The sequence below is a fragment of the Melanerpes formicivorus genome, unplaced genomic scaffold (assembly GCF_026170545.1).
Source record: "Melanerpes formicivorus ecotype bairdi unplaced genomic scaffold, bMelFor1.0.p_v2 SCAF_115, whole genome shotgun sequence".
Classification (NCBI taxonomy): domain Eukaryota; kingdom Metazoa; phylum Chordata; class Aves; order Piciformes; family Picidae; genus Melanerpes; species Melanerpes formicivorus.
Genome location: NW_027142467.1, coordinates 618825 through 635391, shown reverse-complemented (window position 1 = coordinate 635391; position 16567 = coordinate 618825). Strand labels below are relative to the sequence as shown.

The window sequence follows — 16567 nt, the reverse complement described above, 5'->3', positions numbered from 1 at the left end:
GAGCTGGGGGGGTTGAGTGTGGGGCAGAGGAGGCTGAGGGAGACCTCATTGCTCTCTGCAGCTCCCTGAGAGGAGGCTGCAGGGAGCTGGGGGCTGGGCTCTGCTCCCTGCTCTCAGGTGAGAGAAGGAGAGGAACTGGCCTGAGATTGTGCCAGGGGAGGCTGAGGTTGGAGAGGAGGACAAATCTCTTTGTTACAGGAGTGGTCAGGGCCTGGCAGAGGCTGCCCAGGGAGGTGGTGGAGTCCCCATGCCTGGAAGGGTTCAAGAAGTGTGTGGCCATGGCACTTGGGCCAGGGTGGGGTTGGGCTGATGCTGGCCTGGATGCTCTTGGAGGGCTTTGCCAACCCAAAGAGTTCTCTGGTGCTGTGATTCTTGTTGGTGCTGCCAAGGCACAGGGAGCAGGGGAGCAGCTCTTGCCTGGGTGATGAACTGAGCTCCAGTTTGTGCTTTGCAGGGCAGGCTCTTCCCTGCTGTGCAGCAGCCTCCCCTCAAGCTGCTCCTCTAAAGCTGTTTGTTGTCTCTTTTGCCTCCCAGACCTGCAGCCCCTGTCCCCCATCTCCGTCCACGAGCGCTACAGCTCTCCCTCGGCTGGCAGCGCCAAGAGAAGGCTCTTTGGAGATGACAGCCCCAAAGAAATGCATATGGAGAAGATCTTGACAGAAGGAACCCAGCTGGGCCTTGCTCCAGCCTCGGGCATGGCTGCTGAGCAGGCTCCTGCCGGCCACACGGTGCTGGCGGTGGCGGCGGCGGCGGTGCCCGGGCAGGCAGGGCAGGAGCTGGCGCTGCACGGTACGAGGCCTCCCCACCGCCCTCTCTGCTCAGCCCTTTGCCTGCTGATCTTTTGCTTGCTCTGATCTCTGCCACATTGCCCAGCTGAAGTGAAGCTTTGGTTCTCAGCTCCAGGAAGGATGCACTGCTGTTTGTCTTCCCCTTGCTCTCTTCAGGGGCTCTGTGCAGGAGGAGGCTGCATCAGGTTGTGAGGCGAAGGGCGGATGCTGCTTTGGGGCAGCTGGGTGATGCTTGGATGTGTCTGCAAATGGCACCTGAGAAAGGGACTTTAGAGGGGGTTTGATGTCAACCCAGAGTCTGGATAGAAAGGAAAAGCCAAAGCTGTGGGTGTTGAATGTTGAAGGAGACTGTCAGCATGAGGGTTGGAGTGCTGAGGGAGCTCAGGAGGGCTGTGCCACACGCTGCCGTGTGGGCAGCTTAGAGGAAACCCCCAGGGAGCAGCCCCTTCCCCCAGCAGAGTGCCACTCTGGCTGCAGCCATGGGGCTTCCCTGGGAGCTTTGCTTCTCAGACAGCTGGAGAAATGCCAGCTCACACTCATGGCCTTCCTTCAGCCACTTCTGTAGACTCTGAGGGGCAAAGTCTCCCTGAGTGGCATCTCACAGACTCATAACCCCTAGGATGGCTCAGGTGGGAAGGGACCTCAGAGCTCATCTACTCCAAACCCCCAGGCAGGGACACCTCCCAGCTAGACTTGGTTGCCCCTTATCCAATCTGGCCTTAATCACCACCAGGGAGGAGGCAGCCAGAGCCTCCCTGGGCAGCCTGTGCCAGAGGCTCAGCAGCCTCCTGCTGAAGAACTTCCTCAGCTCCACTCTAACCCTGCTCTGCCTCAGCTTCAAGCCATTGCCCCTTGCCCTGTCTCTAGACACCCTCAGGAAAAGTCTCTCTGCAGGCTCCCCTCAGGTGTCTGTGAGTGAAGTGATCTGCAGTGCAGCTCTGCAGCATGAGGAGAGCAAAGAGTTTATTGCTGTGTTTCTCATCTCCAGGCATTGCCAGTGAAATGGGAGGGATCACCTTGATCCCCATCTCCATGAGCTTAGGGCAGCCATGCAAAGTGGAGGCCCAGGCTCCAAGCCAGCCACCAGAGGCTCAGGTGCAGGAGGAACATCAGTGGGCAGTGAGCAAGCCCAGGAGGACAGGATCCTTGGCACTGTTCTACAGAAAGGTGGGTGTGACACTGACACTGCTCTGCTCTCCATGGCCACCTGAACCTCGCCTCCTTCTGCACTTCTCTTTGCCTTCCCTTGGCATGGGCAGCTCTTGTGTGCCTGGGAGGAGAAGGGAAAAGCTGTTGTTAGGTGCTGGAGCCAATCCAGTTCTTCCCTGGATGCTTCAGGATTTGGTTTAATTACCAGCTGCTATAAACAGTGAGCTAAGAACCATGGCTAGGTATTGCCTGTCAGTGTTTGCTGCCTCCCCCACCTGCAGGGCTTGGGCAGGGCAGGAATGGGATTGTTCTGAGTCCTGCCCATTCAGAGCTGCACTGGGTCAGGCCCTGCAGGGGGAGAGTCTCACTTGCAGTTCTGAGCCCTCCCTGACAGTGCTGATCTTAGAATCACAGATTGGAAGGGAGCCTCCAAGGGCATCTTGTGCAACCCCCTGCAGGCAGCAGGGACAGCTCCACCAATGTGCCCAGGGACACAGCCAGGCTGAGCTTGGATGTCTCCAGGGATGGAGCCTGCACCACCTCCCTGGGCAGCCTGTGCCAGTCTCTCCCCAGCCTCCCTGTGCAGAACTTCCTCCTGAGCTCCAACCTAAATCTCTCCTGCTCCAGCTCCAAACCATTGCCCCTGGTCCTATCCCCACAGCCCCTTCTGAGCAGTCCCTCCCCAGCCCCCTGCAGCTCCCTTGCAGGTATTGAGCTGCAGCTCTGAGGTCTCCCTGGAGCCTTCTCTTCTCCAGGCTCAACAGCCCCAACTCCCTCAGCCTGTCCCCAGAGCAGAGCTTCTCCAATCCTCTGATCATCTCTGTGGCCTCCTCTGGTCCCTCTCCATCAGGTCCTGGTCTCTCTCACCTGACTGCCAGGACTTCCCAAACACCCTGGAGAGTGGCTTTGCTACTCCATCAGCCAGGAGACTCTGGGGTGCATCTCACCAGGTCCCATAGATTTATCTGTGTTCAGGTTCCTCAGGTGGTCCTGAGCCTGATCTTCCCTTGTGGTGGGAGGGACTCCACCCCCTGGTCCTCTCCTGGTGGACCTTGACTCTGGAGGGGGATGGAACAAGACTGCCAGTGAAGGATGAGGCAAAAGAGTTCCTGAGTGCCTTGTGCTCATCTGCTGCCCTCCACCCTCACCCCTCAGGGGCCACACTTCCTGTAGCCCTCTGCTGGCTGATGTCCCTCTAGAAGCCTTCTTGTTCATTGCATCCCTTGCCAGGTTGAGCTCCAGCTGTGCCTTGGCCTTCCTGACCCCATCCCTACACATCTGGGCAGTGTTGCTGTGCTCCTCCAGGCTCCCTGCTTCCACCCCCTGTGCAGTTCCTGCTGCTCCCTGTTTCCACCAGCAGCTCTCTGCTCAGCCCTGCCAGGCTCTCACCTGAGCTCTTACACACAGGGATCAAGAGCTCCTGTGCTCTAAGGAATTGCTCCCCATTCCCCAGGGTTCCTGCTGCCTAAGTCATGCTGCTGTGACCTCAGAAGGCAGGGAGGGTAACACTGAGAGCTCCCAGGACAAGGACCTCCTGAGCTGGTGAAGGCTTTAGAGGGCAAGTCAAGCAGCAAGTGTGCTGCCAACTGCAGATTGTTCCTGGCTGCTCTCAGGTGAAGTCTGTGAGGGGCCTGTGGAAGAGGTGAGGGTAACTTGGCTGAAGGCCTGCAGAGGCTCTGTGCCTAAATGAATCTCTCAGAGAGGTCTTGCTGCTGTTTTCTCAGCAGGGAAGTTGTTTTCAGAGGTTTCCCAGGTTCAGACTCTCTGTTGTAACCCCAGAGAGTTCTACATTGCAGTCTTTAAGGTCAGTCTTCCCCCTGGAAGCGCTGGGAAGCCCTCTCCTGTGTGTGAACTGTTGACCCTCTGATTTGGCTGCTGCCAGCCACCTCTGCCAGGGCCTTCAGAGCTGGCTGGATAAGCTGCCAGGCATGACCTCAGGCTGTCCTCTTGAGGCTTCACTCAGCTGGGGAATACCTGAGGTGTAGCCATGTGGGGGCCAGCAGCCTCCTCTTGGTTGGGAAGGATGCCTGAGGTCCTCATGTAGGTGTCTTCAGACTTGTATAGAGTCACAGAGCTGCCAGGGCTGGAAGGGAGCTCAAGGCTCAGCCAGCCCCAACCCCCCTGCCATGGGCAGGGACACCTCACACCACAGCAGGTTGCTCACAGCCACCTCCAGCCTGGCTGCAAACACCTCCAGGCAGGAGGCTTCCACCACCTCCCTGGGCAACTTCTTCCTCACATCCAGTCTCAATCTCCCCACTTCTAGCTCTGCTCCATCCCCCCCAGTCCTATCCCTCCCTGACCCCCTCCAAAGTCCCTCCCCAGCTCTCTTGCAGCCCCCTGCAGATCCTGGAAGGCCACCAGAAGGTCTCCTGGGAGCCTTCTCCTCTCCAGCCTGCACAACCCCAACTCTCTCAGGCTGTCTCCAGAGCAGAGCAGCTCCAGCCCTCTGCTCCTCCTCCTGGCCCTGCTCTGGACACCTTCCAGCCCCTCCAGAGCCTTCCTGGCACAGAGGCTCCAGAGCTGGCCCCAGAGCTGCAGCTGTGGGCTCAGCAGAGTGGAGCAGAGGGGCAGAATCCCCTCCCTGGCCCTGCTGGCCACACTTCTCTTGCTGCAGCCCAGGCTCTGCTTGGCTCTCTGGGCTGCAAGGGCTCCCTGCTGGCTCCTGCTGAGCTTCTCCTCCCCCAGCACCCCCAAGGCCTTTTCTCCAGGGCTGTTCTCCAGCCAGTCCCTGCCCAGCCTCTAGCAGTGCCTGGGATTGCCCTGCCCCAGCTGCAGCACCTTGCCCTTGGCCTTCTGTTTCCAGTGATCTTCAGATTCCACATGATAGCTGTTCCCTGCTTCCCTTTCTTGTTCCTGTTCCCTGGAGCAAGTGAAAATGAAATGAACTTCTGCTCTCCAGCATACAGAATGTGCCTCCTGTGTCCCTCATGGGAGAGCTGCTGAGATCAGTGGGAGGAGGCAGATGCTGCACTTGGTGCTTAGTTCAGGCTTAGAGACAGAATTTTGGTAAGCAAAAAGAAAAGAAAGAAATCCATCAGTCTGTTAATCTGAGGCTATTGATGATCAGAACCAATGTGGGGCCTTCCCTGTGCTCCCTTACAGTCACTGATGGCATAGAGTCAGGGAATGGGTTGGATTGGAAGCTGGCTGAAAGCTCATCCAGCTCCAGCCCCCTGCCATGGGCAGGGACCCCTCCCACCAGCACAGGCTGCTCAAGGCCTCATCCAGCCTGGTCCTGAACACCTCCAGGCAGGAGGCAGCCACAGCCTCCCTGGGCAGCCTGTGCCAGGCTCTCCCCACCCTCGCTGGAAAGAATTTCTTCCTCCTCTCCAGTCTCAGTCTCCCCTCCCCCAGCTCACATCCCCTGCCCCTCGTCCTGGCCCTCCCCAGCCTGATCTCTTCAGTGAGCTCTCTGTAGCCTGAACCCGCCTGACAGCTCGCTCTGGGAAGACCTTGTCCAGGGCAGAGGGGGGAAATGTTCAGAGCAGAACAGGACCACTGTGAGGGCTTTGGTTTGTGCAGCCTGAGTGGAGCAGGCCTGGGCCGGGCTGGCTGCTCGGGCTGTGGGCTGGCTGCTCAGGCTGGGGCTGGCTGCTCGGGCTGTGGGCTGGCTGCTCGGGCCGGGGCTGGCTGCTCGGGCTGTGGGCTGGCTGCTCAGGCTGGGGCTGGCTGCTCGGGCCGGGGGCTGGCTGCTCGGGCCGGGGCTGGCTGCTCGGGCCGGGGGCTGGCTGCTCGGGCCGGGGCTGGCTGCTCGGGCTGTGGGCTGGCTGCTCAGGCTGGGGCTGGCTGCTCGGGCTGGGGCTGGCTGCTCGGGCTGGGGCTGGCTGCTCGGGCCGGGGCTGGCTGCTCGGGCTGGGGCTGGCTGCTCAGGCTGGGGCTGGCTGCTCGGGCCGGGGCTGGCTGCTCGGGCTGTGGGCTGGCTGCTCAGGCTGGGGCTGGCTGCTCGGGCTGGGGCTGGCTGCTCGGGCTGGGGCTGGCTGCTCGGGCCGGGGCTGGCTGCTCGGGCTGGGGCTGGCTGCTCAGGCTGGGGCTGGCTGCTCGGGCTGGGGCTGGCTGCTCAGGCTGGGGCTGGCTGCTCAGGCTGGGGCTGGCTGCTCGGGCTGGGGCTGGCTGCTCGGGCTGGGGCTGGCTGCTCGGGCCGGGGGCTGGCTGCTCGGGCCGGGGCTGGCTGCTCGGGCCGGGGGCTGGCTGCTCGGGCCGGGGCTGGCTGCTCGGGCCGGGGCTGGCTGCTCGGGCCGGGGGCTGGCTGCTCGGGCCAGGGGCTGGCTGCTCGGGCCGGGGGCTGGCTGCTCGGGCCGGGGGCTGGCTGCTCGGGCCGGGGGCTGGCTGCTCGGGCTGGGGCTGGCTGCTCGGGCTGGGGGCTGGCTGCTCGGGCTGGGGGCTGGCTGCTCGGGCTGGGGCAGGCTGGGGCTGGCTGCTCGGGCTGAGGCAGGCTGGGGCTGGCTGCTCGGGCTGAGGCAGGCTGGGGCTGGCTGCTCAGGCGGGGCTGGCTGCTCAGGCTGTGCTGTGCCCCAGGTTTATCACCTGGCCAGCGTGCGCCTGCGGGACCTCTGCCTCAAGCTGGACGTCTCCAACGACCTGCGCAGGAAGATCTGGACCTGCTTTGAGTTCACCTTGGTTCACTGTGCTGACCTCATGAAGGACAGGCACCTGGACCAGCTCCTCCTCTGTGCCTTTTACATCATGGCAAAGGTAAGAGGGAGGTGTAAGGCAGGGAGTTTTGTGCCAGCTGGGAATGCAGGTCGTGTTGCCGTTGGCAGCTGGGCTGCTTTGTTCGTGCCGCTGCTGGAGGGAAGGGGAAAGCCCTTCCAGGAAGTGAAGCATACATACCACTGTGGTTTGGCCTTGTTGTGTCTGGCCTCAGTAGTTCCCAGGAGCCAGCCAGGTCAGGAGAGGACCTCTCTTCCTGAGCTTGTTCACAGTGAGCACTGCTCATGGTGGCCAAGGCTCCTGTGGGCTCGTTGCCTCCTGTTTGTGCTTCCTGTGTGCAGCATCTCCATGATCTCTGCTCTGAGCTACAGCCATGCTCACAACTCACTGCCTCCTGTGGGGATGGAAGGTTTCTATGCCCCAAAAAACCCCTTGGCTTTTGAAGCATCAGGTGGAGGAATTGAGCTGGTTGCCTAAATACATTTTGGCTTAACTCCACTTCCCATCTTTAATGTTGAAGTGCCACTAGAAGAAGAGGCAGAAGGATTCCTAAGCACCACAAGCCACAAAAGGCTTTGGTAGCTAAGAGAGCAAGGAGTGCCCCCAGAAGAAGAATGCTCAGCTTCTGATGCTGAGTTTCATTACACATCTGTAGGAATGCTCAGGCAAAGGCTGCCCAGAGGGCAGCTGACTGAGCAGACAGCACCTGAGCAGCCCCAGCTTGCTGCTTGCTCTTGGTGTTCAACAGCCTTTCCTTCTCCAGGTGACCAAAGAGGAAAGGACTTTCCAGGACATCATGAAAAGTTACAGGAACCAGCCCCAGGCACACAGCCATGTGAGTAAATGGCATTGCATGGCCTGTGGCCACAGCTCCCAGGTGGCCTCTCTGCTGCCAAGAGTCAAAGCCTCTGCAGTGCTGCGTTCACACAGTCAGTGTCAGAGGTTGGCAGTGACCTCCAGAGATCATCCAGCCCAACCCCCTGCCAGAGCAGGGCAGTCTGCACAGGAATGCCTCCAGGTGGGGTTGGAATCTCTCCAGAGGAGGAGGCTCCACAACCTCTCTGGGCAGCCTGCTCCAGGGCTCCAGCAGCCTCACAGCAAACAACTTTCTCCTCATGGTGAGGTGGAACCTTCTATGTTCAAGTTTGTATCCATTGTTCTTTATCACTGTGCACCACTGAATGGAGCTTGGCCCCCTCCACTTGACCCACAGCCCTCAGCCATTGATAGCCATTGATCAGATCCCTCTCAGCCTTCTCCTCTCCAGACTGCACAGCCCCAGGGCTCTCAGCCTCTCTGCACAGGGGAGATGCTCAAGTCCCCTAAGCATCCTCCTGGCTCTCTGTTGGACTCTCTCCAGCAGATCCCTGTCTCTCTTGAACTGGGAATTCCTCCTTGTCCAAGTGGATTTTTCTGTGCTCTGACTTCCTGCTTCCCTTGACAAGAGGTTTTTGGTATCCTGTAGGTTTACAGGAGTGTCCTGCTGAGAAATGCTTCTGATGAGGACAGGTGCCCAAACCAGGATGTGGAGATGGCAGAAGGTAGGCACAGCAAAGTCATCCACTGCTTCTGCAGTGTGTTGTGGGCTCCTGGGGGACTGAGCTGGCTGGCAGTAAGGAGCTGCAGCAAGATCTGCACTTTTAAATGTCTTGGAGACAAATCAGAAACCAGCTTGTCAGTAGCCCTCATGGAGAGTCAGCTGGGAAAGACCTCTGAGGTCAGTGGGTTCAGCCACCCACCAAGGCCATGGAGCCTTGTCTGCTGTGCAGGGGATTCCTCCTGCCTACTGGATGTGGGAAATGCACTCCCCAGTTGGGAAAATACTGTTGCATTTTGTCTGCTGCAGCTTGGTGCTGGAGGTTGATGTTTCCTGCTGGTGGACAGAGGGAGGGGAGCAATGCCTGGACTATTTGGCAGGTTTCTCCTTACCATTGCCCACCCTGAAGGCTTCAACAGGGGGTACCTGTTGCAGAACATAAAGCTGGTGACTCTCTGAGACCACCAGCTGGTAGTTTCTTTCCTCTGGGTTAGAGGAGGAAAAGGACAAGAGCAGTGTTGTAGTTTATAGGGAGGGAGACAGATGCTCCTCTACACCTCCCAAAAAGGAGTAAAAGAAAATGCTCCACACAAGACTGGAAAGAATTGGAAGTGTCAATGGAAGTATTACAACATACAAAACAGCCTCAGCCCTGCTCTCTCTGGGCTTACCACAGAGCCTTATTAAAGCCAAAGCTTTCCACAAAGCTTCCCCCAAACCCAGCCAAAACCTCAGGCCTCAGTGGCCTCCCTCCTTGTACCTCCCTACCCAGGCCCAAATGACAGTGAAAATGAGCTTGGCAGCTCCAGGGCCTGCTCCCCTGCACAGCAGAGACCAGGCAGCAGAGAGAGAAGGGCAGAGACTCCAACCATGGCTGTGTCTGTCTGGGAGTAGATGCAGAGTTCTGGGCATGGAATGGAAAAGATTGCACTTCTGCCAGTGGTCACCTCCTGGGCTGCCTGGCTCAGGCTCCATGGCTCCTGAGCCCACAACAAGCAGCGTTTGAGACAAGCATGGGAATGGTGCCAGGGCTGCCTCCAGTGACACAAGAGGAGACAGGCATCAGGAGGCCATGGGTGAGCCTGTGAGCAGGGCAGGGCTGCAGCCAGCACACACAGAGTTCCAGCAGTGGGGGTGAGTTCCCCCTGTGGTGTCAGGGACACTCTGGACTCCTGATGGTTCCTCTGCTGTGATCTCAAAGTGCAAACACTCAGGTGACCGTATCAGGGGCTTGCTCCAATCAACAGCAGAACCTCATTGCACAGAGAGAGCACCTGAGGGGTGGGGAAGAGAGAATAGGAAAGAGAGAGCCAAGGGGCTGATGGCTGCCACCACTGCAAGGGCCCAGGGACAGCTCTCTGCTCCCAGGTCCTGCCTGGTGGGGAAAGCTTTGCCGAGGCTGCTTGCTAGGGAGACCTTCTCTCTAGTCAGTCACCCACCTGGCCCTGGCCAGGCTCTGCCTCTCCCTGCCTGTGCCCCTCACCAGCCAGCCTTCCATCTGTGCCCAGGCAGGGGTGCTCAAGGTGTGTGCTCCGTGCCTGGGCAGGGGTCCCGAGGTGGGCTGAGCCCCTGAGGGAGGCAGGCAGGCGGCTGAGCCCCTGAGGGAGGCAGGCAGGCGGCTGAGCCCCTGAGGGAGGCAGGCAGGCGGCTGAGCCCCTGAGGGAGGCGGGCAGCTGAGCCCCTGAGGGAGGCGGGCAGCTGAGCCCCTGAGGGAGGCAGGCAGGCGGCTGAGCCCCTGAGGGAGGCGGGCGGCTGAGCCCCTGAGGGAGGCGGGCGGCTGAGCCCCTGAGGGAGGCGGGCAGGCGGCTGAGCCCCTGAGGGAGGCAGGCAGGCGGCTGAGCCCCTGAGGGAGGCAGGCAGGCGGCTGAGCCCCTGAGGGAGGCGGGTGGCTGAGCCCCTGAGGGAGGCAGGCAGGCGGCTGAGCCCCTGAGGGAGGCGGGCAGCTGAGCCCCTGAGGGAGGCAGGCAGGCGGCTGAGCCCCTGAGGGAGGCAGGCGGGCGGCCGAGCCCCTGAGGGCAGGGGGCTCTGCCCAGGAGCTGTGGGTTTGTGTTGTAAGACATTGCAGGGAGCAAAGCTCACCTGAGGCTTGGGGTGTCTGCTCACCCTGGGGCATCCATCCTCTCCTGGCAGCAGGTCTGATCTCTGCTGCAGCAGCAGGAGCTGGCACAGTGGGACCAGCCCTCGCCCTGTGGCAGTGGAAGGTTTGGTGCTCTCGGTACCACACAGCTCCCTTCCTGTGGAGTTTGCACTCTGGATCCATGGCAACCCCATTGCACTGTCCAGGCTCAGCAGCTTCAGCAGTGCCCTGTTGCTGCAGCAGGCTGCTGCAAACTCATGCAAGGTGTTAGCCAGAATATTAGTCCAGGTTCTGGGGCTCCCCACCTCTGATGACCATGGTGAGACACAGAATGTTCTGTGGACCAGTTCCTGCATGGGGATGGGGTTCAGCTGCCTGAATAGGTACCAGAGTCCTCTCTTGCTGCCTTCTGGGGATTCCACCAGGGCCCAAGAAAGTGCTGATCCCCTGGAGGCTCAGCATCCTGTCCAGCAGCTCCGTGCTTGCTGCTGTAGAGTAGCTGAAGGGCTCTGCTGTTGGTCAGACAAATGGACTGAGGTCCAAAGCTCTTTGCTTGTCTGCAGTTCATAGAATCACAGAGTGGTGTGGGCTGGAAGGGACCTCTGAAGGTCATCCAGTCCAACCCCAGTTAGCAGAGTCGTCTCTCCTCTAGCTTGAACTCCTGTTTCTCTTCCACCAGCTGCCAGGAGCAGGTCTGGTGACACAAGGCAGACAGACTCAGGGGTACCAGCTGAGGCTGGGGGGGTCTCAGTGCACTGATTGCAAGAGGCTCTGTTGCCCAGTTTTGCTTGGCAGCAGACAGGAGGATGGAACACAGGAGGCTGTATTCAGCAGTGGGGAAGAGAGCATGAGAGAGGTCCTTGCTGTGCAGCTGCAGCTCTGCTCACCCAGCAGGCGTTTTGTCACCTGAGCAGGTGGCAAGGTGGCTGCCTGCAGCAGACACAAGATGAGCACAAAGCTGCCCTTCAGCAGTTGATCACCAGAAGCCTCCACAGAAGCTAGAAGCTGGGAGCTCAGTGTTGGGAGTGCCAAAGGGCTTTGTGCCCATGCCCAGCGAGCCTGGCAGGAGGGCTCAGCGGGGTGCAGCTTCTCCTGCAGCTACTGCCAGGTTTGGAATAAAGATCTGTGGTGGCCTTCAGCCATAGGGTTGGAAGGGACCTTTGAAGGTCATCTTGTCCAGCCCTGTGCAGTCAGCAGGGACAACCCCAGCTAGATCAGGTGGCTTAGAGCTCTATCAGCCTGACCCTGAATGTCTGCAGGGATGGGGCCTCCCCCACCTCCCTGGGCAGCCTGCTCCTGTCTTCCACCACCCTAAATCCACTCATCATCCACAGTGATTTGCAGCTCCTGGTGTTCCTCAGTGTCTCCTAGCAGCACCCCCTGCTCCTGTCTGAAGCACAGTCTTGAGCTGATCTCAGCTCTGGTCCATTTGTGGACAGGTTCCTGTCAGCTGGGCATGGCAGGTTTGGACCTGCAGCCCCAGGGCTGCTGCTGCTCCTGAACTCTAAGGCTCTGTCTTCTTGCCAGGCTGGCCTGTGAAAACTGAGAGCCCTGCAGGAGGACCTGCAGCAGAGAGCTCCAGGGAGCCAGAAACAGAGGAGAGAGGAGACCTGATTAAGTTCTACAATGCAGTCTATGTAGGAAGGGTCAAGTCCTTCGTGCTGAAGTACGACGTCACCAACCAGGACCACGTCGTAAGTAAAGCCCTGGGGACTTCTGCTGCCTCTGGCCAGGCACAGAGCTGCTGCCCTGACAGCTGAACCTGTGGGGATAGTTCTGTCCTGTTACCACCTTGAGTGCTTAGAGCTCACACAGTCAGAGGTGGCACTGGGCTGGAAGGGACCCTCCAAGGGCATCTTGTCCAACCCCCTGCAGGCAGCAGGGACACCTCCAGCTACAGCAGGCTGCACAGGGCCTCATCAAGTCTGATCTTGGATGTCTCCAGGGATGGAGCCTCAACCACCTCTCTGGGCAGCCTGTGCCAGTGTCTCACCACCCTCACTGTGCAGAACTCCTTCCTGAGCTCCAACCTAACTCTGCCCTGCTCCAGTTTCAAACCATTGCCCCTGGGCCTGTCCCCACAGCCCCTCCTGAACAGTCCCTCCCCAGCCTGCCTGCAGCTCCCCTGCAGATACTGAACTGCAACTCTAAGGTCTCCCTGGAGCCTTCCCTTCTCCAGGCTGAACAGCCCCAACTCCCTCAGCCTGCCCCCATAGCAGAGGTGCTCCAGCCCTCTGATCATCTTGGTGGCCTCCTCTGGACCCTCTCCCGCAGGTCCATGTCCCTCTTGTGTTGGTGGACTGGACACAGTGCTCTAGGTGAGGTCTCAGCAGAGCAGGGGGGCAGAAGCCCTTCTCTCCATCTCTGCCCACCCTGTAACAGCGGCAGGTAGTGCTGCAGCTGCTTTCAGAGCCTTCCCCGAGGTCAGGTGCGGTTCAGGGTGCAGCCCAGCCCTTGGCCTCTTGCCGGCGCTGTCAGCCGCTGTTGTCTGGGCCGTGTCTGCTCTGTGCCTCACCTGTGCCGGGACCAAGCCTGCCGCAGGTTTGTTAACCTTCCTGCCCCTGAGGCATCTTCTCTTGCTGTGCCGTGTGGTTTGCCCGCAGGCGGAGGCGCTGCCGCTGTCTCCCTTCCCCAGCCTGCGGCCGCAGGCGCTGTCCCCGCGCAGGGTCTCCCAGCTGCACTCCATCTACGTCTCCCCGCACAAGAACGGCGCCTGCCTGACCCCCCGCTCCGCCCTGCTCTACAGGTTCAACGGCAGCCCCTGCAAGGTAGGGGCACAAGGGTGAAAGGCTCAGTGCCAGAGAGGGCTCAGCTTGCACAGACTCGCGGGTGGCACTGGGCTGGAAGGGAGCCTCCGAGGGCATCTTGTGCAACCCCCTGCAGGCAGCAGGGACAGCTCCAGCCAGAGCAGGCTGCACAGGGGCACAGCCAGGCTGAGCTTGGATGGAGCCAGGAATGTAGCCTCAACCACATTCTCCCTGAGCAGCCTGTGCCAGTCTCTCCCCACCCTCCCTGTGCAGAACTTCCTCCTGAGGTCCAACCTAACTCTGCCCTGCTCCAGTTCCAAACCGTTGCCCCTGGTCCTATCCCCCCAGCCCCTCCTGAACAGTCCCTCCCCAGCCTGCCTGCAGGTCCCCTGCAGGTATTGAGCTGCAGCTCTGAGGTCTCCCTGGAGCCTTCTCCAGTCTCAACAGCCCCAACTCCCTCAGTCTATCTCCAGTGCAGAGGTTCTACAGCCCTCTGATCATCTCTGTGGCCTCTTCTAGACCCTCTCCATCAGCTCCAGCTCTCTCTTGTGCTGGGGCTCTATATCTGGTCCCAGCCCTGCAGGTGAGGTCTCCCCAGAGCAGAGCAGAGGGGCAGGATCCTCTCTCCCCAGCTCTGGCCACACTGCTCTGGCTGCAGCCCAGGCTGCCCTTGGCCTCCTGTGCTGCCAGTGCCCATTGCTGGCTCCTGCCCAGCTTCTCCCCCACCAGCACCCCCAAGGCCTTCTCTGCAGGGCTGCTCTGGCTCTCATCAGCCCCCAGCCTGGATTGGGATTGAGGGTGGCCCTGACCCACCCTCAGGACCTCCTCACCGGCCCCTGCTCTAACACACTGAGGTTTCACACTGCCAGTCTCAGCTGGCAGTGAAGGGCAGAGCTCTTGGCATGGACTCCATCACTCAAAGAGCTGAAAAGGAACTTTCTGTTCTCAGACAACCAAAAGCCAGAGCAAGTCGTAACTGGGGCTGCAGTAACTCATCATTTGTTCTCTTGGTGGCAGAGCTTGAAGGACATCAACAAGATGATCAAGCAAGGTGAGCAGAGGAGCAAGAAGCGAGCGCTCAGCATCGACAGCGACGGCGAGTCCCCGAGCAAGCGCCTGTGCCAGGAGAGCGATGACGTCCTGCTCAAGCGGCTGCAGGACGTCGTCAGCGAGAGGGCAAACCACTGACCCTCCCCTCCTCACTGCCAGCTAGAGCCTGTGGGGCTGCACACAGCTCCTGTGCTCTTCATCTCTTGCTTTTTGCATGCAGACAGCTGCCAAGGGTCTTCAACTTGGAGCTGTCACCTGAGCGCCACAGGATGAGGAAAGCAAGGCTTGTGTGGTGGAGGCCAGGGAAGAGAGGTGGTGGTGGTGGTGATCCTCCTTGCAGGGCCTTGCTGTGCTGTTACTGTTTGAGCTGGTTTAGCAGAACCTGTAGAAGACTCTGTTGGATCTTCTCCAGCCTGATTTAGAGCATGAACTCTGATTCATGAACTCAGCTTCTAGTAATGCAAGTTTAGTGTTGGGATAAGGCTGCCAAGGAAATGAGTGAAGTCCTTTGAGTCTCTCCAAGCTGCTGGTGTTTGGAGCAGAAACCTGAGAAGTGCCTTAGTGTCAGATGTGGGGTTTGATGCATTGTCTTACTGGGCAGTAACTGCAGTGGAGCCCACACTGATCACCCAGCCTCAGGAGGAGCTGAGCACTTTTGAACTGTTAGTGTTGTGCTCCATCTCCTGTCAGAAGTGCAGCAGAAGGCTGTGCTGTGCCTTGGGGCTGCCAGCAGGAAGTACCAGGAGCAGTGACTCAAAGTGGAGACTGACATCTAAGCAGGTGCTGAGAGGGGATTCAGGGAGCCTCAGTCACCTTTCTCTCAAGCCATAGGAGCTGCTCCTTTCCTGCTGGAGCTGACACAACCCTGCTGTAGAAGCTGTTCCTCCACATTGCTGCTTACCCATGAGTGAGCAGGGGCTGGTCACAAGCAGCTGCTGGGCTCTGGGCCATCCTACAGCTGTTCAGAGGCACAAATTCATTTAGCTAATGGCATCTCCTCTTTCTCCTGAAGATCTCAGCCTCTTGTGTAGTATCTACACTGAATGTAAGCCCTTCAGACAAGGCATGTGCATGGGGGGGTTGAAGTGTTGAAGGCCTGGATTCCCTGGAAGTGGTTAGATTCCAGCATCCAGTTCCTGTAAGTTTCTGATGCTGAAGGATTTGGCAGGGTTTATTTTACCAAAACTGGGAGGAGCCAGGGTTCAGGCCTTGCTGTCAGCCAGCAGAGCCAGGGTTCAGGCCTTGCTGTCAGCCAGCAGAGCCAGGGTTCAGGCCTTGCTGTCAGCCAGCAGAGCCAGGGTTCAGGCCTTGCTGTCAGCCAGCAGAGCCAGGGTTCAGGCCTTGCTGTAAGCCAGCAGCTTGATCTTACTCCAGAACTGCTTTTAAGGTTTGAGCCATAGAGAAGCTTCTCAGCACTCTGTTTTTCAGGGTCTGTGTATTCTGAACTGAAAAGCCAATGGAATGCTTACATAGGACTTGCTTTAGGAGCTCTGGGTTTGTCCAGTGTGTGCTGAGAGATCTGCTCTGCCATGATTTCAGGCTGATGACTCTGGCCAGCAGCAGTGGAAAGCACACAGGCAGGGACCCTGCTCAGCAGTGAGCAGGAAGTTTACAAACTGTCATTTCTTCAATGCTGGACTGGTTTTAATTCCTCTTTGCTCTCCAAAACCAGCTGCTTTGGCTGTGGAGAGCAGTGTGAGGCAGAGGTTTCATCCAGATTCTTCAGTTCCTTTAGTTTTATTTCATGTTTGATGTTTGCCTCCAGATCTTGAGATGAAAACCACGAGAGGCTTCCTCTCCTGATCTGCTCCTGGGTGCTGTTACAGCTGTAACCACTCAGTGTCTGCTCCAGTCACTGGAGCCTCCTGGGCTGGGGGTGACAACAGGGAGTCTTGCTTTAGCTGTTGGCAGCCTGTTCTATGGAGGATCCCTGGAGGGAGGGGAACAGCCAGTCAGGCTGCATGGCACCCCGAGCCCTCCAGCTGTGTGGGGGGAGCAGCTCCCAGACCTCTCCTCTCACCTCTGCTCACCACTGCTGGAGCTGCAGAGGGCTGAGGGTGCTAAGATCCTGGGAGCTGGCACGAGAGAAAAAAGGAAGTGCTGCAACTGGCTCAGGCTTTGAGTCACCTTTGCAGGTGATGGCAGAACAAGTGTTGGGTTTGTGGAGCAGCTAAAGACACAACTGTGAAGATGTAAGGGTTCCCAAGTGCCTTCCCTGTAAATATGTATTTTATAACAAACAGTTCAAGCATTGGAAGCTGAGTTGTGGTTCCTTAGCAGAGCCTCCTGTCTGCCTTGCTGGGCCTCCCAGATGCCCTCAGCCCTTTCATGCTCCTGCAAATTTCCTGAGGGCTTTCTCACTTTCATTTCATCTTTCATGTTTCCTCCTGAGGTTTCTGCACTGTTTGTGCTTCTGGGAGGAGAATGTGAGTAATGCAGTGCATAGAGGAACCAAAATCCACCCAGAGGAGCGACCCCTGCAGTGGTGCCCACAGAGGGAGGTGTGCCTGCAGCAGAGGTGAGCTGTGGGATCCATTCTCTGACCTCCTGGCACTGTGGCCACCAG

At 58.9% G+C, this 16567-nt stretch overlaps 1 protein-coding gene across 1 annotated transcript in view; it reads left to right on the top strand.

Annotated features, from left to right (window-relative positions):
- The window catches only part of RBL1 (RB transcriptional corepressor like 1), a 35583-nt gene extending 19293 nt beyond the window's left edge, over positions 1-16290 (top strand). Inside the window, exons 15-22 of the mRNA XM_068167309.1 lie at positions 535-789; positions 1777-1955; positions 6456-6632; positions 7354-7425; positions 8056-8131; positions 11732-11898; positions 12808-12972; positions 13969-16290. Of these exons, the coding sequence (XP_068023410.1) occupies positions 535-789; positions 1777-1955; positions 6456-6632; positions 7354-7425; positions 8056-8131; positions 11732-11898; positions 12808-12972; positions 13969-14139 (1262 nt within the window). The 3' untranslated portion in view covers positions 14140-16290. The remainder of the gene's footprint in view (positions 1-534; positions 790-1776; positions 1956-6455; positions 6633-7353; positions 7426-8055; positions 8132-11731; positions 11899-12807; positions 12973-13968) is intronic.
- The last annotated feature ends 277 nt before the right edge of the window (positions 16291-16567 follow it).